The following is a 26,271-nucleotide window of genomic DNA, read 5'->3' as shown; positions in this document are numbered from 1 at the left end:
TGGTGCACAATAACAGCGTTGTAGCAGACCACTTGAGTAAATCCGAAAATTTTAACGCGTATTTTCACACAGTATTTGTCAGTGATCAAGCAGATCTCAATCTAGTCACGTAAAATTTCACACACTTGCCGGAAATGGAAGATGTAATGATAACTGAGACGGGTGTGATGGCGCTGCTGTCTAATCTAAATTCCCATTCTGCTCACGGCCCAGACGATATATCAAATCATATTTTGAAGCTATGTGCAATAGAAATAGCACCATTTTTGGTCACAATATTCAATAAGTCCCTGGATTATAAAAAACTCCCAAATGACTGGAAACTTGCGAATGTAACGCCAATACATAAAGATGGGGATCACGCAAATATATGTAATTACAGACCGGTGTCCCTCACCTCTGTTTCTTGTAAAACACTGGAGCATGTAATATATTCTGGTCTTATGAAGCACCTTAATGATAATAATTTCTTCACTACCGCTCAACATGGTTTCCGTTCGGGCCTATCGTGTACAACTCAGCTCACTGAGTTCATCCATGATGTCGCGGAAGGTATAGATAGGGGTGTTCAAATAGACGCAGTTTTTCTTGATTTCCGCAAGGCTTTTGACGTGGTTTCGCATTCTCTGCTCTTAACAAAGTTATCATATTTAGGTATACCTTCTAGACTTCTTGGATGTATTCAAGATTATTTGTATGCACGGCAACAACGGGTACTTATAAACGGTGTCACTTCGCAGTCTGTTCAGGTTTTATCGGGTGTGCCGCAAGGCTCGGTACTTGGGCCTTTGTTGTTTCTTGTTTTTGTAAATGATTTGCCGAGTGATCTGTGCTCCCGTGTTAGGCTGTACGCCGATGACTGTGTTGTTTACCGTTCTGTCACGTGCACAAATGATACCATTCTGTTGCAGTCTGACCTTGACAAGGTATGTGCGTGGTGTGACAAATGGAAGATGACTCTCAACACCAGTAAATGTTACCTCATGCAGTTAACAAACAAAAAAAGAAGATATTGGGCAACTATAATCTAAATCAATCTGTTGTACAGACAAACGACCGAGTAAGGTATCTCGCTATCACATTTACAGCGAAATTGGATTGGACCGCACACGTCGACGCGATAACTGCCAAAGCTTCCCACGTTCTCAACCTTTTTAAAAGAAACTTTAAACATACAACTCCACGCCTAAAAGAAACATTGTACGTTACGAATGTCAGGTCAGTTCTCGAATATGGATGCGTATGTTGGGACCCGTTCACAAATATTTTAAAAGACAAGCTAGAACGAGTTCAGAAGCGGGCACCAAGGTTCGTAGCTGGGAATTATAATTTTAAGGTTAGAAATTCTGAACTTCGGGAAGCTCTTGGTTAGAAGTTATTATCCCACCGAAGAAAAGTTTTTAGAATAAATTTTTTGTACGACATTTACAATAATAAAACAGGAATTAATAAAAGCCTCTATTTAAGGGAACCTCACTACGTTTCGAGTAGAAGGGACAATACCATGAAAATTAGAGGGTATAACTGCCGGATTAATACATTTAAATATTCATTTTTTCCCAACACAATAAGTGACTGGAATCTGCTGCCTAATGAAGTGTTTGAGAGCGAGAATTTCCAGGCCGCAATTGACCATGCAATAATCTGATTATGCTGTTGTCAGTGTTGGTTCTGCGTGTAGGGTGCAATCAGAATCTTTTTGGAAGTTCTTAACATTTTTCTGTAACTTTTCTTTCTGTTTTGTTCTCTTGTGCTGTATTGAATTTTACTGTCAATGTACTTAACCCCCCCCCCCCTTACAATAATGCCTTTCAAGGCGCTGTAGGTACCTTGAATAAATAAATAAATAAATCCGCGATTCAGACTCGGTCCAAGATTCATCTTGTTGATCTGCGATTCCAAAAAACAGCAAATTGGACCGTCGGAGGCGGTTCTCAGCGTCATCACATTTATCTGAAAGTAGCTTAATGTCGGATGGAAGTTTAGCCATATCAGGATCGGCTGATAAACTCGGACTACTTAACTGATTTGAGCTCGTGATTTGTTCCAGAGCGTCAAGTCGCGCTGAAAGGCTGGATATTGAATCCTCGACCTTCGAATGAGCAGCGCGAATCAATGCTAGTTCACTAAGCATAGAATTTTGAGAGCATTCAATGCGGGATATAGATAAGGCATTTGATTCGAGGGACGGTTGATGGGCGTTATTCTCTGGGGGTCCTGGATTAAATCCACATCCCCGGCTAGCACAAGCATAAGGCAAACGACATAGGCGTTGACACACTGGTAGCATGAAGTGCACAAGAACCTTCGCAAACTGCAGTCAGCGTCGATGGGGCACAACACCGCAACCAAATACGCGTTATCAGAGCGAATGCAAATTGAATTTGGTAAGTAACCATTCTGCATGAAAAAGGGCATTCTTGTGACCTGCATCGTTGCGGTGGCGTGCCCCGAGTGATCGCACTGTGATCACTCGGGGTAATTGTAGTCCAATCAACGCGGTGGCGCTGATCGTAGTTCCTGGTTGCCAGATGTAGAAACGGTTCGCCAGATGGGGAAAGGTTGAGACAAGCGGGTACTGCACGGCGTTGTTTTCGTTGTCCATGAAGTCAGCTTGCTGCCAAACGTCGGAATCCATGTCCAGGTGGTAACAGCTGCCTTGACAGCCCGGCGGCGTTGACGTGGTAATCCATATCAGTAAAGCCTGCATGGAAAAGGGCATTCTTGTGACCTGCATCGTTGCGGTGGCGGTGGCGTTGCGGCGGCGAACAGAATAAAGCATTGCTGTGGAATTTCCGTGTTGATAATTTTTGAATTCACGGGGAAGGTGCTCATGTTTTTTGTGTGACATATATGCGAGAATTTTTTTCAGTGCACTACAATATAAGTATTGTACCTAGTGTCAAGCGACTACTCGATGTAATGGAATGTATTCACCAGTTTTCCGTCTTTCCTTAATCTAGGCTGTTCGCGCTGTTGCCTTAAAAACTCTTCTGCATCTTTTTCGGCTTCATAAAAGGTTGCTCTTCTAACAAATAACAGCCGTTATCGTTTTTGTTAATCCGTATCTGCTCGTTTTCATATATATGAGAGAGATTTAACATAGCGAATGCGCATACCAGATTAACCGAACAGTCCCGCGCTCATGAACTGTCATCAGCGTGTCTCGCCCCTGCCACTGTACGAGCGCATTCTAGTGTCCGAGAATCGGGTGTACGTCTACTCTAGTATATCTCCGCTATGTCAAATATGTCGTATATTCTCGATTGCGCACAGCTCCAGTTACCGTGGTTCAAGCTGCAGCTACGGAGGCGCTTTTTATGAAGCTGCGACGTTCCTAATAACAGCCAATCTTAAAACGCAAGTCGCAGTGTACAGATGTACGGCTTGGTACAATTATAGCTTTTTTTTCTGTCTTTCTCTTTGTCACCTCGGATGCTATTTCACGAAAGATTTTTTATGTCCCCCGTTTTATTAAGTTTTTTCTCCCCTCTTGTGCAGCGATCCTCCTAAGCTGCAATTTTTATAAATTAGACCTCTGCCACTGGTTGTCGCTGGGTGTTCCGTCCAGTGTGTGGGCATTTGGACCGTTTCACAACACTGCACTCGGTCCTTCGTCAGCGCCCAAAGATGCAAAAGGTGAGGTTTTTTTGAATATTCTGGCAGTACTTTGTTTAACATACCAGATATTTTTTTCTGAACATAAGGAATGCATTTTCTGGCATCCTGCAGTGTCGGGTAGCGATGTTCGCAGCCCCTGGCTTTGAAAGTTCTTCTACAGTTCGAAACGGACTGGGAGTTCCGTAGCTCATTGCAAAAAAAGTAGGGCCATTTTACCTCTGATATGAAGGAGTGGGACAGATTTTAGCAGCCGATGGTACTTGATGATGGCGCTTCCCACTGTATTAGCACAGAGTAGGCGCATTTGTAGTTGGTTTTTTTCGCGTGCGTTGCTTGCTAGGAATTTGTGTAGTTTACTTCAGCAGTACGCTTTCTGCCTTTGATAGCGCGATAGCGAAGATCGATCTCTCCAGTAGAGCTCGGTAGGAAAATGTAGAAAAATAAGATAGAAATACATCACTTGTGCAATGGAAAGAAAACGCCTAGAGTACTCGAAATAATAAACATGTAATATGCTGTCATGCAAGCGCAAGACACTGGCCAGTAGTTTACGAAGGCCCTTTTGTTATCAGTTTACTGCCCAAGTGTCATGGTGTATAATCCGCTACGGAGCACTTTCCGCGACCCCATTCAACAGTCTCTAAACATGGGCTGCATGTGTCGGCATGCCTTAGGTACGGGGTTACCGATGATCGAGGGTTAAAATAGTTGCACTTTCCACTGAGTTTTCACTTAACCCTCGCTCAGGTAGCATGGTGCACATAACTGGGACCAGGCTGATACCCGCTGAAGGCACTGTGCAGCTGCAGTCCCCCGTGGTCGGCACGCAGACCGAACCCTCGTGCTTCTCTGTATGGTACCACATGTTCGGCGGCCGCGGCGCCAGTCTGTCTCTCACTATTGCGAAGCCGGACTCAGTCAGCACGCACATGTGGAGCTCCTCGCTGCTGTTTGTACAAAGAGACCGTACCACGGCCGATCGATGGCACAACGTACGCAGGACGGTACTCCTTGACGGCGCTCACAACAAGGTATTTTTTCTTGCATTTTGTCTGTGTTTTAAAGGCATCATGAACAGATTTGTAATCCACAGGGTACGGCGTATGGCAAAAATTGAAAACCTATAATTCCTTCTCCATATATATGCCGCCACATGTACAAAGTGTTTATTTATCTATTTAGTATTCACTCGTTTAATTTTTTATTTATAAATTTATTTATACATATGGCACTCCTTTCACAGCTTATTGGAGTGGCGTATCAATAAATAAGGAGCCTCCGTCTAGCACAGTAACGGCGAAAAAGACATGCGCGTGCGCACACTGGCATCGCATTGCACTAAGGAGTTCCCATTCTGCATACTCACTTTTTTAATGAAAGTGCACAGCTAATGTCAGAAAGTGAGGTTTAAGTCATGTATATCTTTAATGAAAAACCAGTACTGAAATGCGCTTTTCCATGCTTATACGAAGAAATCTTTCGAAGATGGTTGCTTCTTGATGAGGATAGTTTAAATAAAGCTTAAATTGTTTCCTCACAGGCGATAATGATAACTGATAACGCTATGCACAAAGACCCTAAAATAGGTTTAGCGGCGCCTTGAAGTAGGACTTAAATTCACCTATAAAAGCGGAGAAGAGGGACAAAAGTTACCGCCATGACACCTAAAGCAGTGCCTCTTGTTTCCTGTTTAAGCTTACTGATTGCAGGCTGCACGCTCCAGACGCCTAATGGAGAATGGAACAGACTACAGAATGCACAAAAGACGTTTAGTTTATTTTAAGACTTGAGACAACGTTCCACTTAAACAGCCCTGTTTCTTAAAGACCTTACTGCATGCTGACCAAATGAATGCAAAGTACGACATATTGGCCCTAAAAGTTATTCCAAGATTCTTTTGTTCAAAACTGTGTTTAGCAATTTTGTCAAAATTAGAATTGAAGACCAAAGGAAACGGTTTGTTTAGTGAATGTAACGAGAGAATTTAATAAAAATTGTGAGGGCAATTAAGCCTGCTCACATGAAGGAATGCGAAAACATGTGATCTGAGGAAAGCAAAGTTTTTTGACGAAAGGAAAGGACGCAGTAGAGGTCAGTTCTCTACATCTCGGTGGACACCTCCGCCGCACCTTAATGGAAAAATTAGTCACAGAAAGCACGCAACTGAAGGTGTATGTGTCATTGGACCGAGCCCCAGTCTCAAGCTAGAGCCTCCGACTTGACTGAAACATGTAAACAATATGCAAAGAGAAATGACACCATCCAGAATGCTGTATCACGAACGGTTTGTCAAAATTTTGGTGAATGTATTCGAAATTACTGCCACCACATGGAGGTACACCAGTGATGACATCGCTGGAATTTGGTCTGCTACTGCCATGTCTTTGAGACAGAAAATGAAAATAGCGCTGCAATAAGACGCACACAAGAGAGACTGACACAGGACTTGCGCTAACTTCATGTGATTTTACTTACTGCAAAGCCAGCAAATATATAGAAAATTCAAGGCATGCGCAATAGAAACACCGGTACAACAGGCATCAACAAAACCGTTCAAGATATGCTATCTCAGTCTTGAAAACGCCGACCGAGGTATCACTAACGCAATCTAATCCCCTCTTCCTAATGTGGAAAGCTTCCAACAACTCCCGCGCCTTCGTATCTCCACTCCTGCCCAGAATCTTTATCTCCCGAAGCCGTGGCTCACACTTCTTGCATTGCTGGCATCTTTTTTGCCCCGGCCCATGTTCTGCCGCACGATTACACACGAAGCACTCAGCGCAGTGCTGCGAAAGATGGGCACCTCCTAGATTTGTTAGCGATCGTGCGTGCTCAGCCGCGCAAGTCCTGTGTCAGTCTCTCTTGTGTACGTCTTTTTGCAGCGCTATTTTCCTTTTCTGTCTCAAATAATGCACCATCTAGCCCAAATTGACGTTCTTCTAAACCATCCCGCCATGTCTGTTGCTCAAAGCAGCGTCGCCCCGCACGCGGACGCGTCTTTGCGGCGCCCGTCTCTTTCCGTCATTCTTCCTCTTTCCTGTCTGCGATTGCGACTCACCTCGGGTGTGACTTCATAACTTTGGTGTGCCCTCATCAGTCTGTTAATTTTGGACCCCGGCCGTGGCGGCTAGAATTTCTTTGCAGGAGAAATTCTAGAGGCCCTTGTATTGTGCGATGTCAGTGCACGTTAAAGAACCCCAGGTGGTCGAAATTTCCGGAGCCCTCCACTACGGCGTCTCTCATAGTCTTAGTCGCTTTGGGACGTTAAACCCCATAAACTAATTAAACTAAACTAAATTTTGCGTCATCCTGTCACGTGGCTTTGGTTTGATGTCATTACTCTGAACGTGACTCATTTTTTGCAATTTATCTTGTCACGTGCCGCTTGCATGAAGTCATTATTTCAACACGTGCCTTTCATTTTTTGAGCGTGATCTTGTCACGTGACACACTAATTATTTCGGTTAATTAGACACTCTTATTAGTGATGACGTCGTCGTTTTTCATTTCGCTATTTTCAACTTTACTAATTAGCTATTTTTCTTAATTACACTGAATAATTTCTTAATGATTTTACTAGTTAGCAGTGTGACGACATGATTCTTCATCGCGGCGTATAACACCATTAATTTATTACTGATTATCATTAAAATTTGCACATTCATTCATCTGGAGTGACGTGTTAGAGTGACGTGTGTGGACACATTGTGCGGACACGTTTCGAGGACAAGACCTGGGGACACAAGTGAGCTATTTAATGCTTTCGCATTAATCAAGCCTGTGCTCGTCCGCCACTTGCCGTTGCAAATACAAAAACATGAAAATACTCAATAAAGCTATTTTGACACTAAAAGATGATAATGGATACTACAGGACACAGTCAGTGTCCTACACACGAAACTCAGATATGACGTTTTAAGATGCATAATTGGTATAAATAAAAAAGAGGAGTCGGAAACAAATGAAATGTGAGAGACCTATTAGGTTGAATTAGTTTGGTGGGATTTGGCTTCGTTAAAAGATGTGAACTGAGACTGGTGAGTTAGAGAATTTGAAATTCAGTCGGCTAGGGTAGTGCTGTTTAAAATGGATTGTAGATGGATTACAAGTTCCAAGTGAAGCAGAGTATAAAGTACTTTAGCTAAATCTATGAATATAGCCTGATTGGGATCAACTAAATCTGTGCTTCGTGCGGTGTCAAGCGTAGACTCTTGCAGTTGTGTTGTAGTAATGAGCCGTAATAGTCGGAACTCTTTTGAACATTGGATAATAGGTTATTTAATACGAGAAATTCTATTAGGTCTTTCTCGATAATTTAATTGCTGGAAAATTTTATAATATCGAAACACCGCTGAAAGGGGCCTGTAAATATACAGGTGATACTTATTGCCGGAGAAGTGCATACTTATTACGTTAACCTGAGGCCATTTCTAATATAAGAGTACAATGGAAGTCGACAATGATTTTAATAACGAATGAGGTATAGCGATCTTTATAACGATTGACAAACTGAAAAGAGCTGAATATCTCATTGCGGTCATGAAAATTTTCTTTTCGTCAAAGTTAGGTGTAAGATTCAAAACTTCATCAAGCGTAAGAGTGATGTCATCTGTAGAAGTGAAGCATGCTGGTATGTCAAAACGGAGGACCTAGAAAATTTTATCTACAAAATATAGACTAAAGTTTAGGTTTTAAAGCCGCGGAAATTTTTGAAGGATTTTAAAACCGTTGCAGCACTGGTCTACCCATAACAGAAGAATCTAAGAATATATATTTTTTTTCAACCCTTTGTGCTTGACTGCTTCTAAGGTCAAACTTGAAATTACTACAAAAAGGCCCTTTCAATTCAATTCAATTCAATTTTATTCAACATCTTGAGGATGTTGGGTGCGCCGACAAAAAGTCAGAGAGAAGGCTTGACAGAGGTCGACGCACCCTACAATAACTTGACAGCAGCACCAGAATGTTGTACAGTCCACGGCAAGTGAGCACACAGGAAAAAAAAAATAAAATACAAATCATGAGTAAAAATCTCCGTGACACGATGTGCTGACGGTACCTAGGGTTACAGCAATTGAGATGCCTTATTTAATGAGTACGGAAGAGTGTAGCAAAGCATTTGGCGACCGTAATTCGTTCGAGTTTTTGGCACGAACCATGTGAAACCAGTACGGGTGGTGTACTTCTGTTCTTTACATTTTAAGTTTGACAGGTTCATCATAAATGGATTGTTTTGTCTAATACTTGTTTTATACCGCCTTAACAGTATACTTTCAAAAACTTGTGGGAGGGGGGTAATGCTAAGAGATGCAAAAATCGGTTCGGTGTGTTCAAATCGTGAAGCATTAACAATATTCCGAACATTTTTCTTCTGAAGTATATGTACCCGTTTAATATTAATAAATGATGTTGTGCCCCATACCAAAATACAATAATTAACAACAGAAGAAAACAGTGCATTGTACAGTATCTGCTTAATATGTTTTGGTAAAAGGTATCGCAGTCGGGACACGATACCAGCAACCTTGGACAACTTGTCCCTGACCTTTGAAACGTGTTCATCCCAACATAAATTTTCATTAAAAAGCACTCCTAGACTTTTGACCGTAGGAACTATTTGAATGAATGATGAACCCATTTTCAGAGAAATTTGTGAGACAGCAGGATCCTTATTGCGAGGTCTATAAAAAGTACAGCTTTGCTCTTTTCGGTGTTTATGACCAGCGAATTCGACTCAGACCATTCGTGAAGCTGGTGCAAACAATCTGCAGCTTGATGTTCAAGATCACGCACATGTGCTGCTCGGAAGAATAGAGTGGTGTCATCGACGTAGATCACAAAAATTGGCAGTTTACTGATGCAGACTATGTCGTTAACATAAAGGAGGAAAAGCAGCGGCCCTAGAATACTGCCTTGCGGCACGCCAGAAAACAGATGTTTAAAGTTTGATGACTCGTTGTTTACCGTTACTTGTTGGACACGGCAACTAAGGTAGGATCTGATTATTTGATGAAATTTTCCGCGAAAACCATAATGCTCGAGTTTGGCCAACATTGTGTTGTGATTGATGCGATCAAACGCTTTCGAAAAGTCGATAAAAATGCCGAGAGTGAGAAGTTTTTGTTCAAATGACTCTAAAATTAGTTCTTTCTGGGTTAGAAGCGCAGTTTCTGTAGAAAAGTTTTTCCTGAAGCCGTGCTGGCTAGGTGTTATTATTTTACATTTCTCGCAGAAACTGGACATTCGCTTGTATAGTATTTTTTCAAAACACTTCGAGAAAATGGGAAGGATAGAAATTGGGCGATAATTTGACATATCGTTTTTGTCTCCACCCTTATGAATAACAGCTACTTTGGCAATCTGCAATTGTCGGGGAAACACTGCATGTTCGAGGCAACAATTAAAAATGTGCTCTAAAACTGAGCTAATTACATCGGCTACATATTTTATTGGTTGGAGTTTAAGGTCATCTACGTCTCGTGACCTACTATTGCGGAGAGTCAAGAGGCAGGTTTTAATTTCATTTGCGTCCGTTCGCATCAAGAATGCCGTGGAAGACACCCGCGGGTCAAGGCATTTCGTAGTATTGGGGCCGTGGCTGCCATTTACCAGTGACACGAAGAAATCACTAAATTTTTCTGCCAAAAGTTTCCCACTCATTGGTGTGTTATCTACCAAGACCTCAAGTATGCCGTTGGCATGTCCACCTCGGTTCAAAACTTCATTTATTGTTTTCCATACAAGGTCACTCCTTTTAATTACGTCTGGATTAAATAGTTTTTCCATATACTCTTGCTTTGCTTGGCGAAGAAAGGAAGTGACTTGGTTTCGGTACACCTTAAAGCGCGCTATGTCGTCAAGGGAACGGCTTTTGATAAAGCAGTTGTAAAGATTCGTTTTTTGTTTTATCATTTGAAGGCATTCTTTTGTTATTCAGGGCTTGCGGGCCTTGCGGGGTTTTTTATAAGTCTCAAGTGGAAAACTTTGCTCATAGATACACTTAAATGTAGTAATAAAGGCACCATATGCGTCCTCTGGATCATTTTTGCAGATCACATGATGCCAGTCCACGCCTGCAAGTGCTGCCCGAAAGGAATTTAATGTGGTCTGGTTTATACGCCGATATTGTACCACAGGAAACTTGCGTTGTTTTGGTGGAGTTAAGGAATCTACAAACATGAATATGGGTAGATGGTCACTTATCTGGGCATTAATGACTCCGGAATGAAGACAGTCAACTGAACAGTTACTAATGAAGACGTCAATGGCGGTAGCTGCCTTCGGCCGTGTAGGTTTATTTATAACATTCACAAATCCGTTGCTGTGCAATACCAACGTTTATAGATACTTTTTTAGTTCCATAACTCCTCGCAGCGCCCGTAGGGAGCAGGCGGCCGGTCGCCGTCCCCGCCACCGCGGCGCTGCAATCGCGGGTTGAGCCCGGAGAGCGAGAGTCGTCTGCTAGCGTGCAGCGTTTCGCACGAGCACTCGCATTCGAATCATCGCTGCGCGACTGTTGTTTTTTGTTTCCGGCTCTTGCCCGGAGGTATTTCGTAACATATGTGTGCTTGGCGCGTTTGCGAACTTAAGAGCGGTATTCTGAGCCGTGTCACAAGCTGCCGTTTTGTACGGGCAATGACGAAATGCATGCATGCTTCGATTCTGCTTCTCGTGAGATGAACCTAACCTTGCTAATTCAATAGATTCGGATTATCCGCCGAACCAGTTTTTCGCGACTGGCTGTTGTGTCGCGGATTTCGCGCAAAATAACTTTTACGTTTTATTACAGCAATACTGGTGCAAATAAAACCCGCTGCTGTCTCGGTGGCTACACCCGCGGCTGCTTTCCCGAAAGCCGCGAGTTCGATACCGGTGTAGGCGAAATGCACAAGTAATTCAAGGCCCTTGGCATTTAAATAGAAAAATTTTATTCGCAAATCCACTAAATATCGTTGCTGACAGATTTGCTGTCAACTAATTTGTCAGACAAGCTTCGCCTACTTTCGCTCTTTTTGAGCTCTAACGGCGCTACTATTTTCCAAGCACTTTGCTCGCTCAAAGAAGTGCATGCGCGTCACTAAATAAAAGTAAATTAATTGAGCTGTGAACACCTCAGCATGCTCTGGTAAACCAAAACTATTCGTGCCTTTTTTTACAAGAGAATCCAGCACGTTCCAAAACAGGTCGCCGAACAACTCGCCCTTTCAAGCCTGTTTTATAGCACCCTCTACCGCACTTACACAGGCAAACATCTTTTCGGAAGGGTACACGAGACTGCCACTAACATACTCGCGCTCAATAATGAGCATAGCCTCACGCGGCAGAGAATCCTGCCTGCCAAGTGCGTCACATTGCATCACAGAGTTCATATTGCGCTTTATTTTTCATTTTGAAAGCCGCATAGCTTGCCATATAGTACAAGGCTGTTTCTTCTGGTGATGGAACACTGTATCTGTGGTCGTTGGAGGCATCGGAGAGGCCCCTGTAAAGTATCGCCATCAGCTCCTGCCAGATCTATTCTTTCTAGCCTTTTTCTGGATGAGGGCGTCGCGACGCTTTTCTCCGAGGCTCTCGAAGGCACTAATTAAGACACGATCAGTTCCCGTCTCACAGTTCCCTTTCACAGCTACTTCAACAGGTATGTAAAAGAAAGCAGCCTAAATAATTGGCTGAACTTGGTCACTGTAGGGTGGTCTTCGTCACCTCCTAATGACCTCACTAGGCCAAAAAATCTCTGAATTAAAAAAAAACAGATTATATATGAGCATTTCTAGGCTTTTTCAACGTGCCAGTATAATTACCTCAAGCGAGTCTTGGTTTAACTTCGCTGTGAGTATATATAGCTGAGGCTCTTGTTGTGTAGGAAGTCTATAATGGACAGCACTGACATCAATGTCACCCTCAGGGACTCAACGGTTTGATTTGATGCAATGAGTTTGATATTTCCTCTTGCTTCCGTACGGATGGCGTTTCTCCGGGTTGCGCTTGTACCCGCTGGTACAGCCGGGCACGAAGCAAGTGGGCATCGTCGCGCTCGAAAGCTGCTTCACAGCCAGCAGCGTTTGTTGTTCTGAGTGCACGATGGGGACCACGTGTTCGCAGAGCGCACAGGAACACAAATGGACAAAAAAAGGCAACGACAATCCCACGCACGGGCTGAGTAGTAACTGCAGGACAGGAGCAGCGCGCGCGCCGGCGACCGCGCAAACCTCGACTGCAGCGCCCTCTCACTGCCCGGGTACAAGCAGCGCCCGCTTTCAGAGGAGGAGTTATGGAACTAAAAAAGGTATCTATAAACGTTGGTGCAATACGTAGTCGACCTCACGTTTATTTGCAGATTGGGATAGAAAGTCTATGTTAATATCACCGCCTAAAACTAGATTAAGCCTGTTTTCTGTAATCCATTGCAGATATTCATCAAGAAAGCAGATGAAATTAGAAACGCTGCCTTTAGGAGGCCGGTATATAACGGAGAAGACGCTACTGCCGCTTTGCAACGACAGTATTTCGTAGTCCTCATGGGTTATAGAAATGTCTGTAAGAATGTTGCATTTGTAAGTTTGTTCGGTTGCTATCAGGACACCACCGCCTCGTTTACCAGTACGGTTCTGCACATGCGTGTTATAACCGGGCAAGCGCAAAGTTTCGTTACTGCTTTCATGCCATGTTTCTGTAATCATTATTACATTGAAACAGAAGTTTAGTGTACAAAAAAATGCTTCTAACTCGTCACCCTTGCTTCGCAAAGATTGCGCGTTAAGATGAAAGAAGGATACAACATTCTTTTTCTGAGCAGACATAGCACAAAGGTCAGAAGGCAAAACTATTGTGCACATCTTGGGGCATCATTTTACTGTTTGGTATTAGAAAAAACACCAGATCTATGCTATCTTATCCAGGTCTCGCTCGCAGGCGATACACACAATCGTAGATGACTCTGTCTTCCTAGCAGAATGTGCCCATTTTTCGTCCAAACAAATTTCCATTTCTGCTCCGTCTTTCGAGCTACTGCCATGCCCAGCAATTTCTTGAGCAGGGGACACAAGTGCTCATTCACATAGACAGTATCCGAACTATCGTAACCGAGGTCTTCAGCTGCAAGCTATGTCTTTTTCGCTTTTGCCAGCACAGTGTCACGCTTGGTTCATGTTTTGAACTGGACAACTACATTCGAGCTAGTCTTGTTCTTCGTTTGAACACAAGGCTGCTTGCCCCACATTTGGCATTTTCTACCTATTCTTGGTGATTAAAATTGACGTGTAGAATGGCACTCGGCGCAAGTCAAGGTTGCCATGGGATCAGCATGTTCGGATGCTTCCTATCTTTCAGTACCCGCTGGAGGGTACTGATAATTTTGTGCGTTCTTTTCTACCTTTACTGGAGACAACCACCCAATCAAAACTTCTTGGCCTTTAAAATACCCACGAATTTAGTGCATCATCCTTTACACGTATAGGTACGTCCGGGCTGCATGCCTAACGAATCGCGAAAGTGAAGCCAGGAAGCCGTGTTATGATTGTGATATCGTTGTCTTTAAAGCGAAGAAATGTCACTCCAAGTATTTTTCGCTACGCGAAAACACCCTCTTGTGAGTTAGCGATAGCAGAAGATTCGAAATATGGAGAATTAGAAGACAATTCGGAAGTTGTAGAATACCGAAAATCAGAAAACAGGAGCTTGCTGGCATTCAACGCAAATGTTCTCGACGGAATGGCAACAATTAGCTGTATTTTCTATTAAAGAAGCAGCGAAAGGCGCCTATTTTATTTCCTACACCCACGCAAAAGATCTAGCTTCTCTCCGCAGTCAGCGATAGAGGCTGCCTGATAGGATCGAATAGCTCGCTGGCTATTTGCAGACAAGTAGAACCGATGGAAGCTTTAATGCTGTACCAGACACTCAAGATGAACTCAAAGAGTGTATGTACAGGCGCGTACTAGCAGTAAGTCAGAGAACGTATCTCCTTGAAGGCTCATCATACGCCCAAACTGCTGCCGACAGCATCAGTCATGCTCCACTTTTTAAACTAGGCATTTGGGTCGCATTAAATTTCGGTGCGCCAGAGGCGATGGATACCAGATCTAGTGCAGAGTGTACACCTTTTGCAACCATTGGATGCTGGTGTCCTTCTATAAAGATTCGTTTCCATGATTGAGTATTAGGCAAGCGCCCGATATCGCAATTCTTTTTCTATTGTATGGTTGGTAAAAAAGTTGACTTAGCAAATAAATAAATTCTAGGGGTGTGCTAAAAATCTTTGGTCGGCAACGGATTACAACGTATATATGTAAACAAATTTTGAAATTTGCGACTGACTGACACACACGTCCTAAACCATTGTGTATTACTCTCCGGTAATTGTTTCATTTTAGACGATAAAAAAATCCAATGCGGAGTTATTTTTAGGCGTAGCTCCTGTTTCACGCAATGGGAGAAACATGCTAGGCTCGCTAAGTCACCTGAACACTTGTTGATATTGGTTGATTGGAACTTATTCTTGTTCATCGAAAAACTTAGTGTCATCTGCGATTTTCTTCCTGACAGTCAGCAAAACGCAAGGTCTTCACGCATTACAGAATCGTCGCAAGCCTCTTGACTAAGAGCTTCAGATCTTGGCAAATAATTGCCGCCATAGAGTGAAAAAAATGTTTGATCCTTCATTATTGTAGCACGCTTATATCGGGGCACCATCCAGTTGCACATATCAGCGGATTTTTAATTCAAAAGCATTACTTGTCCCATTACCAGAAAAGCTGGTCGCGTGTGTGGATGTGTCTGTACTCGGAGATGGTACAGAAAATCGCAGTGATGGCAAAAATGGCTGAGGCTTAGCTAAGGTTAAGCCTAGTCAGATGCGAAGCATATTGATGGCTAGGCTTGGTAATACATGGCTTTCCTTGGTTGACGTTCATCCCGCTCTTCATCGGTCTCTGTGGCACGCTGAAGCTTTCGCTTCTCGTTCAAATCAGCCCTGGTTCTATGCGGCATCCCAACACCTGGCCGCCTCGTAAGTGCCCGGAGAGCGAGGCAAGCTCAGCTTTATACCGCTGCTGTAGCGTCATGTGGTCAGCTGCAGCGCCTCTGATGTGGAGCCTCCACCGCCGCGGCCGACCGCGCGAGCCGGCAGCCCATCTCTCCTCTGCTGTGACGTCATGTTGTCACGTGGCGTCACGTGCCCAATGGTAGCTCCACCGCCGCGCTCGACGGGCTGTAGTGTAGCTCTAGTAATATGCTTCGCATAAAAAAAAAAGTAAGGTGACGTCTTCAAGCCACCACTTCATACAATCTTATACATGTCGTTCGCCTATATATACTAGCCACTGGCCGACCTCCAGGTGGCACCAATTTTCTCAGCTTTCCTACTAATATTGGCGTTCCGTGCGGTGTCATACGATTTCTCGTTGCGTATAGCTGCTATGTATTCGTCGAGTTGCAGCCTATCTTGCGACTCGGACTCGGACCGACAGCTTATACACCTTCAGCTGTATGTCTTCCTAGATTTTTGTATCAAGATTGGGATGCAAGCGTTCGTCGTACAGCGTTCCGAGTGTTGTCGTACGCGCGTGGAGGCCACCCGGAACGAAGTAGGACGCTGTGGCTTTCATTAGCTCGTGGAAAACTATTGCATGCACAGTCGGCCACATTTTTCAAAAATTCAGAGGGCACTGTGGCTGTATAAAGGGCTGCAAGGCGAAAGCGTTTCCTTGCGCACTGTTTTTTTTAATTTGTTGTTTATTTTTCGTATTTCTTTTGATTTATTTGTTATTTTTGTTTCTTTCCTTATTTTCATTTCTTATTACATTTCTTATTTTTGTGTGTTTTTTGTATTTTTATTTATTTATGTCTTTTATTTTATTTATGAAACCGATGCATTCACTAGATGCGCCTTTATTCAGGCTCAAACCCTGGGCCTTCGTGGCAGAGTGGTAGCGTCTCCACTTCAAACGCCAAAGGCCGTGGTCTGATTCCCAACCTCGAGACAGTTTCTTTTTAAGTATAGAGACAGCGAAATGCGGACACACTTGCTAACATTCCTTGGGCACCACAATATGAGGCATTACAGGCTTTCACCTTAAAAATATCGCTCGAGCGTCGATCGGCCGACTAGTCAGCGCCTTATGACGGCGCGGATTGGCAATACAACGACGAAAGTAAGCACGTGCGCCCCACGGCTCACCGCCCCATCAGTGTCTTCTGCTGGTCTTTTGCAAGATGTGCGACACTGCCTGAGCAGAGATAGCCAGTATGCAACTTGGTTCAATTCAGCAAGCCAGTGAAAGGCCGTATATATACACAATAAAAAGAGCGTTACGATTTTACTGCAAGATCAAAGCTTGGTACAGTCGAGGCATCCGGTCGCACAGCTGCTGACGACTTCTAGTTCACGCACACATGATAAAGTTTTCATCGTGCACTAGTGATATAGCACGCCGCCGCGGCCGGGATCGAACCCACGTCTTTTGGGTCAGCAGCCGAGCACCATAACCGCTGAGCCACCGCGGCGGCGTACAGTCATAATTGTCTCTGCCGATTTTTTTGCGTATGTTTCGTACTGTTTTGTCCATACCAACGCTGCTGTTTTGATTGTTTGTAGTAAATAATTACAAACTGTGTCGACTGCCGCCCTACGGTTTTCATTGTTTCTGCAGCTCACCTTCATTGTGACAAATGCTCCCTTCATGCGAAAAGGTGCTATCGTGGCCCTTAGCGCTCTGAAGCTAACGCCTGGGGCGTGCGACGTACTAACCGACGGAGAAGGTGAGAGTGGCTGCGGATCCAAGTGTCTTTCTATGTTACGTAGAGTCATGCTATCTAACTCCTATACCTGAAGGCAGGTGCTTTCATTCTTGTGTCGGACAAAATTCAATGCAGAACGCCAATGTTTTGACAAAGAGCGTTAGGAATTTTACTGCTTAGAATGTCGGCAGGCCAAAAGACTGGCTTTATGTCGGCTTGTATAATTTACGCATGACATTTCTTCATGATTCTATTGCACTGAATATTAATGAGCGGCAGAGTGCCCGAAAATAGAGAAGCACCAGCGGAGGTTCAGCTCAACAGCCATTCAAAGGGCTCGAGCTCATTATATATGCTAAAATCGGGTATCAACACGCGAATCGAAAGTGCCATAGAATTGTGTGGACTGTATTGGTAGTGTGTAGTGAAGATCCTAATTTTTTTACTAACTCCAATGAGAAAATTTTGAGTATGCTAGTACTAATACAGGAGGGTGCAAAATAAACCCTTGCATTCCTCGTCGTTAGGTTGCATGTTCGGCGGACGTATGTTTCCAAGATTGATCAAGGTGGATTTCCTGCTTTTATATTTCTGAAAGCGTTCGCTGCAAAAGTTGGACTACTCCTGTTTTGTTGTAGTTCATTTGCCCTTATGACTGCCATATAACAGTGTAATCATGTAATGATGTTTGAGGCTAGCCTCAGGCTACCTACGGCGTCCAAGTAAACTTCTCAAGACAGCATAAATTTTGTAATACCGACAATTGAGCTAGTTGGTACAGCATCTTGAAGAAAACAGGTCAAATAGATGACAGACGTAGAAAGAACAGGCGCCACAATCCGTCTCTTTTGTGTTGCATTTCCAACTAGCATAAGCTTTCTTAAGGTGGAGAGAAAACGCTTGCATGGCGGAACGAATACTTAAATGCCTGACATAGGTATAAGAGATACTGCCGCTTCCTCTGCTACAGAACTGGTCGTTGGTAATGAGCCGACGTTGATTCGGATATTATTCCCTGCTAGCGCACAAGAAATTTCTTCATTCAGAGACGACTCAAACGTGAGGTAAATGAGCTTTTCCTCTCTGCCTTTCTTCAGCTTTCGCTTTCTCCTCTCCTGCTGAAAATTCTTGTGGAGCCTAAGAGCTAAGCTGAACAACTGCTGACACGAAATTTTTCATACTGTTTCTTTGTAGTGTTGCCTTAATGCAGGCAGTGGGAATATGGTGAAACTCCCCATGCAATCGCAGTCATTCGAAATATATCTAGGTATGACCAGTTGTTTTTTCTTTAACAAGCCATAAACGTCTGATGAGAAATCCGACCTCGCACAGAGTATTGCATGTTTTCAGTTTTAACAACACCGGACATCTACGAGAGTGAGCCGGTAAAAATAGTGTCATTCATGAGGCACGTGGTTGCTTTCACATTGTTTCTTCAGACCGAAGCACCATCATACTTTCGTTTCACTGGCAGTTTCATATAATATCAGCACCACGCTAAGGGCTGCAAGAATAGTTTCCGTTTAGTTTTGTAAATTCTTACAGCGGCTTTTATTGTGATAACTGAAATAGTGCTATGAAGTACAAATCTTCACTACGTACTGCTAATGAGCTCACGTTTGAATACAGTGATCTGGTAAATGGCCTTTTTTTCCTCTCTAACAGCAAGTTTCACAAGTTCGGAGGTTCCAGAGTTTGCTGGGCAAAAATTGGCGTTTCGGAATGAATTTTATAAATTTACTATATTAGTTTGCCTCAGGCATATAATATTCTTACATCTGCAGGGTACTGCGACTTTGAGTTCGACACGTGCACATGGAGCGCAGCCAATGGCTGGCGGCGAGAAGAAAAACAAAGTGCTTCTATCGTTGAAGAAGGTTCATCCGGACCTCTCAACTCCGGTACGTCGAAGTGTGTTCAGTATCTTTCTTCCTGGAACAAACATAAACCGCTGCGCGCCTCAAGAGTGCATGCATAGGAGCGTGTTGTGTACGAAGCGCCTGTATTCAGAAGAAAAAATGTCATAGCCTTAACTGGCATTTTTGCATACACTGCGAAATAGTGACTTACCAGTATATCAGCGCGACTCAAAGTTGTCATATTTATTCTTGAGCCCGCCATCTTCTGAGCTCGAATGAAGCGGATGCCATTGTTATATTTGTTGCATTGTAAGTGTTATTTTTTTTTCATTAAGCAAGTATGTTAACTTCGTTTGATATTTACAAAATAAGGCAGCCAGCTGCCTTCATTTCTGCGTTTGGAACAACTTACTCATTAAAATAGAAATTAAGCCCCTGCAGTTGCAGCGCTAGTTTGACCTAGCGCTGCAAAATCGAGCTAGTCCAACACACTTCTTACACCGGACCAAGTTATGGCTTCATCTCCCAATTAGCATATTAACTTTAGCATGTAAATAAAGGCTCTTGCAGAAGCCAGGTGAAGGCGTTGGCTCGTGCCTCGTATATTCTGACACCTAGCTGCTTCGTTCAGTGCAACTATTCGAGAAAAACGATAGCTTCGGCGAAGAATTCTTAGCACACACCACATCAAATCCCGAGTTGGGTTTCTCTTTGCCTGTTGCCAAGCGGCAAAAGAAGAGTGCACTATATAATGCGCGCCTTTCTTCCGAGGAACCAAGCAAGTTCTTACAGCGGGTGATGCCCATATCTGACGGTTCTCGTGGCACATAGTAACGCACCGTTGGACCTAACTCTACTTGTGTACTTCCTGCAAGTTGCATATTAGTGGGGCAGGCTTATGCACGGTGTTTCGGGAAGAGAAAAAAAAATAATGTCTATCTCGTCGTCGATAGTGGAAGTCCTAATGAAAGGCCTTTCATGGTTGGCTTAGCACTTTCTATAGCTGTGGCCTTTTGATCGCGCTCGCCGCTGTCGTCAAACAAGCCCCAACCAGATGAGAGGCGTGTTTTGAGCGCCGTCCGTATGCGTTGTTCTCGCCGCATTGTGGCGTTAGTGAAGCGTTCGGCCACCTAGATGACCTTCGCAACTTTGCATACTTTTCCATAAAGCTGCCATTGCCCATAGACTTTAACGCTTCTACGCTCCGACTGACGATCACGTCATTGCCGTCGAATCATCCATGCTTCAATATATCTCGTATCTTTTATTAGTGCGTCACTTTAGTATCGGCTGAGGGACGCATGGTGGCACCGCCTGTGTGCACCAGCATCCAGAACATAGCTAAATAAGCAAGATTCAACCTCTTGCTCGCAATACTGTTCGCAACAACAAAAAAATATGCATTGGTAGCTAAGCGGCCCATGGACCGAAACAACGGTTGCTGCTTGGTGCGCACTAGCTTGCGCTTGACATCAGCTCTGTCGAAGCAAGATTTTTGTCGTGTAAGGCTACATTCGTCTCGAAAATTCGGGCCTGAGTTTCAGGAGTTCTCAGCTTGTTTGGGCAATCAGATACTAGGCCATCTGTTGACCGCTGGTGGGAACACCGGGTTACGAATTGCGGATATTTTAAACTTGTCTTTTCAGCACACTGCAGAGTCTAAAGAAATTCTGCGCGACTGTGGTAACTATAATCGCTTTCATTTCGTCGCTGAAAAACCTGGCGTCCAAATTTCTTCCTGCGCACTCGTTTACTAATTCCGACTGCGTAAAAAAGTCAATGGAATGTACCAAAATTTGAAATTTTTGCGGTGAATTTCGGGGTCATACGCCACGCGCCAGGTAGTGGCGGCCACGCAAGCTCTAATTGATTGCCCAGATTTTCTGCAATTGGTTGACCTGGGCGGCCGCATTGCAGCCACTTTGCCAGAATGGCCGACAGAAACTTCCGTGTCATCATCATAATCACCCTGACTACGCCCACTGCAGGGCAAATGCCTCTCCCATTCCTCTCGAATTAACGGTGTCCTTTGCCAGCTGCGTATAGCACATCCCCGCAAACTTCTTAATCTCATAAGCCCATCTGACTTCCTGTCGACCCCCGCTACGGTTGCCTTCTCGCAAAAATTCGCCGAGAAAGGCTCGCGAACTTTCTCGCGCTATTGTGGGTTCTCCACCCCCTGTAAAAGTGTTTTATTTTACACAGGTGTTCATGACAACACAATGTAGTAATAGAGAGAGTTGATATGCTCTCCTCTGAAGGTATTTCAGAGCTCCTCTTCGTTAGCCTCCCCATGGATGAGCACCGGTAAGATGCAGCTATTGGGCACTTTTATCTTAAGGAATATTGATAAACTGCCATTCATTGGTAAAGTTCTGTGTATCAGAGCTAGAAGTATTGCATTCTGAATACGGTGTGAGCAAGGCTCGAAGTCTGCTTGAAATATTCTTGCTTGTTGGGCTTCCAGTTTACTTCATGACTGCGACGCAACCGGCTTCGTCACCTGCTGGCGCTGAGCTCGCGAGCCCAGAGTGGCAAGGCCAGACGGAGCCCAGGTGCCTGGAATTCTGGTACAAATCAAAAGGAAAGACTGGCTCCCAACTTCAGGTGAGCATGTTTATTGGGAACAAAACGCCCACGGCCGTTTATATTAATGCGATAGTCTTAAGTCTCTCTTTCAGCGGAGAACCCTGCGTCGTAGTTGGCGATAGCTTGTCAGGAAAATCCCCATTGGTCAAGAGGGCCGTGACGTTGCAACCGCGTCATTAACAGAAGTTTTAGAACAATGACAGTGATGAAGGAATGTGCCTTTGATACCGCAGTCCGGAGTCACCGAACCCTATTGTCGGGTTTGATAACTTAAGGGAGCTTAACGTCCTATAGCGACTCAGCCTATGAGGGACGCTGTAGTGAGGGGTTCCGGAAATTTCTCCCAACTGAAGTTCTTTAAGCTGCAGTGACATCGCACAGTACACGGGCAAGTAGAATTTCTCCTCTATCGAAAATAGACCACCATGGCTGGGATCGAACCCGCGTCTTTCTGGTCAGCAGCCAAGTGCCAGAACCACTGAGTCACGGCGGCGGCCTCCATGGAATGCCGCGGAATGCCCAGTACTCCAAGCTTCATGGAAGAAAGCTCGCGTACGTTCAAAGTGCTCTTCGCCCAGCAACTTATAGTGACTGATTCATGCCAGTAACCCGAAACAGCCCGGCTGTCTCTTTGCTTTGGGCAAAAGCTTGAAGAATTTGTTGCAGACGACTTAGCATCAAGCTTCACGGCAGTCGGCGACGACTTAAGCAATACCAGCCTCAGCCAACGTGAAAAGTTTGGAGCCATATACCCGCACAGATGCCTCGAGCCATGTATACGTTACGGCTTTCAATAAAGGACGTGTTTCAAGCTATCAACGATTTGACCAGGAACGGGTAATTCCAACACCTCCAGTGTACAGCAGTGATGACGTCACTACACAATTCTTAATTGGTCTACAAGGTTGTAAAGTCATTCTACAATCATTACTTTGCGCCTCAGATGAAAGAAAATCGATCACGCTGAAAAAAATCGTAGAGCTCGTGGATCGTAAGCCGGCGCGGAACACTCAACCGCCAAGGAACATTCGTTCTATTTGGTTAACGGGAGTCATGTATGTGGTCAGAAATAATAAAAAAAAATTGGCCGTACACATAAGCTCCGCCTCAAGTGTATGACGCAATAGCGCAGTCGGCTAATTTCTATATATAGAGAATTGATGATTCTCTAGTTCATATACAAAGGTCCCTGGGAGCCCTCGTATCATTTCTGGAGCAGTGGTGATGCGGTTATACGATAAGCCACTGCCCTGCGGTGGCAGGTGCTGCCTCCGGCGGGCCTTCTGCGACAAAGGTTGCTCTCCCCGAGCGACCAGTCATTAACTGCCACCTGTCACGATGGGCAGTTTTCTCACTATCAGGTGGACAGGTTGTGACTACGCCGCAAGTTCACGTGACCTATGTGGCATCCCTGCCACATAGGTCACATGAACTTGCGGCATCCCTGTGTCGGCGACACAGGGATTTCTGCGACACGCGCTCCTTAACGGTTTCGAGTTATAATTGAAAAATGAAACAAAAACAAATTTAAAAAAATTAAGATAACATAGAATAAAATAAAAAACAGTGTCCGTGCTTGGAAAGTTATATGCAACGAGGTCACCAGGCTTCTGAAGGGACCCATCTTCAACGCTTTTCCGTCATAACTTTAAAGTGGAGCTGAGGGGTCGTCTGAAATTTCGTTCTGGATTTTCAGTTCATATCTATGGTGACTTGGCGCAATCAGCTTTGAAGCCATGTTTATTTATGCACTAGAGCTAACAGCGGCTGTCAAAAAAAAAAGCAAATTACTTGTCTTTGCAGGTTTTTTACAGTTTTGAATTTTAAACGGTGGCAATCCCCTGACATTAAGGGTGCGCAAGTTTACGTTATGCTACCATGTTACTGAGTCAGTGAATGTATTCTGAATAACACCAGCTGCCGGGCTAGTTGGTTGCGATCCATATGTATGAGCAGCGCGAACACAACACAGGAAGAAGGAGAAGACAGTACAGAGCACTGAGCTGCCAACTTTTATTTGAACAAAACTGAACCCGCATTCATAAACACACACCAGGCAAAAGTCCACCAGGTGCAGTAATCTAGGTGCGCGATCGAACTGGAACCCACACGATGTCCAGGGTATGAAAAAGTAACAAGAATCACACTATACAATGAGTTCCATGAAATGAAGCACTAATGACATGCGGAAAAAAATTGAATAGAAAAACAGGGTTGAGTGTGCGCGAATGATAAAAATATAGAAAAAAATGGAAAAACAGATCGTAGGGCGCGAAATGGCTAAAAAAACTGAGAAGGCGACAAAAATATTAGTGATACGAAGGGTGAGCGCCAACAATTAACACGGCTAGAACGGAAACACAAGATGTGAAGTGTGCAGCTAAAAACGAGGTAAAATGAGATAAAGTCAGAGAAAAAGGTGAGTCCTTTTTCAGATAATGAGATAGATGGGGTGCTTAGGCAACCTTCCTTAAGTCCTGAGATGTGCAGGTGGCTTCAAGGATTTCGCCCGTTAGTTGGTTCTCATGTTTTTTTCAAGACGGTTGCTGTCTTAAAATGAGGAATGCATTTTTTTTTGCTGTCACGTACCCGGAAATGGGCCTTCCAAGAGCTCAAAACAGAGAGAACCCCCGACAGTCATCACCTGACCGGGTGACAGATTGGAGCAAGGCCTACAAGGTATACAGCAGGCCCGAGACTTCAATCGCAGGCATGTAGCTCGGGAACTGCCTTCTCTAGTGCTGAAAGACGACACGAGCCGTGTGCTAGAACGCTAGGACGTCGAGATGGCCCTCGCACGATTACAGACTACATTCGCACGATGACCAGGCATTAAAAGGAAACCTGTTCTTGAGCCTCCAAACCAGTTTGTTCGGGTGCTTCCTCCCGACGGCTGTCTACATGCGCCAACTTTGTATCTCGTGGTAAAATATCCATAAAGCTAGTGGTCCCTGATAAAAAATCACGAAGAAAAACAGGAAGAAATATTTGAAAAAAAAATCATTTATGATTACGGACTGCCTCTTTGCGTAGTGAAGGGCAGTGAACTGGAAAGCAGGCCTCGGCTGCTGACCGGAGAGACGCGGACACGATCGCGGCCTTGGAGGTTGCATTTCAATGGAGGAAAAATTCTAGTGGCCAGTGTACTGTGCGATGTCAGTGCTCGTTAAAAAAACTCCAGGTGGTCGAAATTTACCGAGTCCTCCACTACGGCGCCCCTCAAAGCATAAGTCGCTTTGAGGAGTTAGACCCCATGAAACAGCAAATGAAATAAAGCCGGCAGTCTTGGCATGGCAGCTCGAGGTGCATTATTCTTGTCGTTACCTTTAACTTCATCCTTTTTATGTTGAAGCCCGTTTCAAGCCCGTACTGGTGCATAAGACGCGTGATAGTGCTTCTTGGTGTTATGAAGTACCTCCTGCTACCACTCTTCATATCTCGAGAACTGTGTACTCACTCGGGTGAGAGCTTGTGTATTTGCTTTTGAACGTAGCGCAGGAAGGGAATTATTTTCGCGGCTTCTCGTACAAGACTGTCGATTGTAAGGCGGGTCGACCGGGCATCTTGTAACTGTAAAGCATCAAACGACACGTGCACGTGCGCACGCACGCACGCACGCACGCACGCACGCACGCACACACACACACACACACACACGCACACACACACACACACACACGCACACACACACACACACACACGCACACACACGCACACACGCACACGCACACGCACACGCGCACGCGCACGCGCACACACACGCACGCGCACGCGCACGCACGCGCACGCGCACGCGCACACACGGGGAAAGAGAGAAAAAACTATCTCGTGGCTGCGTCACTGGCTCTCCATAGGTTAGGAGGATGCGGCAGTCTCAAGCTATTGACAAAATAAGATGACGAAGTGACAATTTCTGTAGCTGGTACACATGCTCTGCAAATTACGATGACGCTTTGCAGCCGCCAGACACTCTTTATCTTTTTTTTTAAAAAATCAGCGGCTCTTCTGATGAGTGCTTTTATTTGTCCCAAAGGTGGAAGTGGTGGTGAATGGGAAGAGTCAAGTTATCTGGAAAAACCCTTCGTACCCGGAACCCGAATGGATGTTGGCGCGAACTCAGATAGTGCAAGAAAGGAACTTCAAGGTGAATTATTTTACTCTTTTTGTTTTATTTCAAAATTACTCAAACCTGCTCGGAGAGATAGAAGCCACTCAGAAGAAATAAACTTTATCACCAGTAATTTTTTAAACAAACATAAGTACAACCGTGAAGATGCTCCACTATGGGAGCACTCATATGTGCGCTACAAATTATTTCCGCAGTACAATGCTTCAGATCACGCATTTTGTAATATAAATTCTTTTTTGTTCACAACTAATATTGTGTGGGTGATCTCCGACATATTTGATAGCCGCTAAATAACATATATTTTGTATAAAACGTGCTCCATATAACAACCTGCTT

General features: G+C 44.3%; 1 protein-coding gene across 3 annotated transcripts in view; it reads left to right on the top strand.

Annotated features, from left to right (window-relative positions):
- The window catches only part of LOC149370516 (MAM and LDL-receptor class A domain-containing protein 1-like), a 197,706-nt gene that overhangs the window by 55,063 nt on the left and 116,372 nt on the right, over nucleotides 1–26,271 (top strand). For all 3 annotated transcript variants that reach the window (XR_016285828.1, XM_089562058.1, XM_089562069.1), the window contains 6 exons: nucleotides 3,502–3,639; nucleotides 4,369–4,652; nucleotides 17,271–17,379; nucleotides 19,143–19,259; nucleotides 21,685–21,824; nucleotides 25,840–25,950. Coding sequence is in view for 2 of the 3 variants with exons in the window: in XM_089562058.1 (XP_089418184.1) it covers nucleotides 3,502–3,639; nucleotides 4,369–4,652; nucleotides 17,271–17,379; nucleotides 19,143–19,259; nucleotides 21,685–21,824; nucleotides 25,840–25,950 (899 nt within the window). In the remaining variant the exon portion in view is untranslated. The remainder of the gene's footprint in view (nucleotides 1–3,501; nucleotides 3,640–4,368; nucleotides 4,653–17,270; nucleotides 17,380–19,142; nucleotides 19,260–21,684; nucleotides 21,825–25,839; nucleotides 25,951–26,271) is intronic.

This window comes from Amblyomma mixtum, chromosome 1 (genome assembly GCF_055824585.1).
Source record: "Amblyomma mixtum isolate Tamu chromosome 1, ASM5582458v1, whole genome shotgun sequence".
NCBI classification, from domain to species: Eukaryota; Metazoa; Arthropoda; class Arachnida; order Ixodida; family Ixodidae; genus Amblyomma; species Amblyomma mixtum.
Note: the sequence above shows the minus strand (reverse complement) of the source record. Positions and strands in the feature narration are given on the sequence as shown.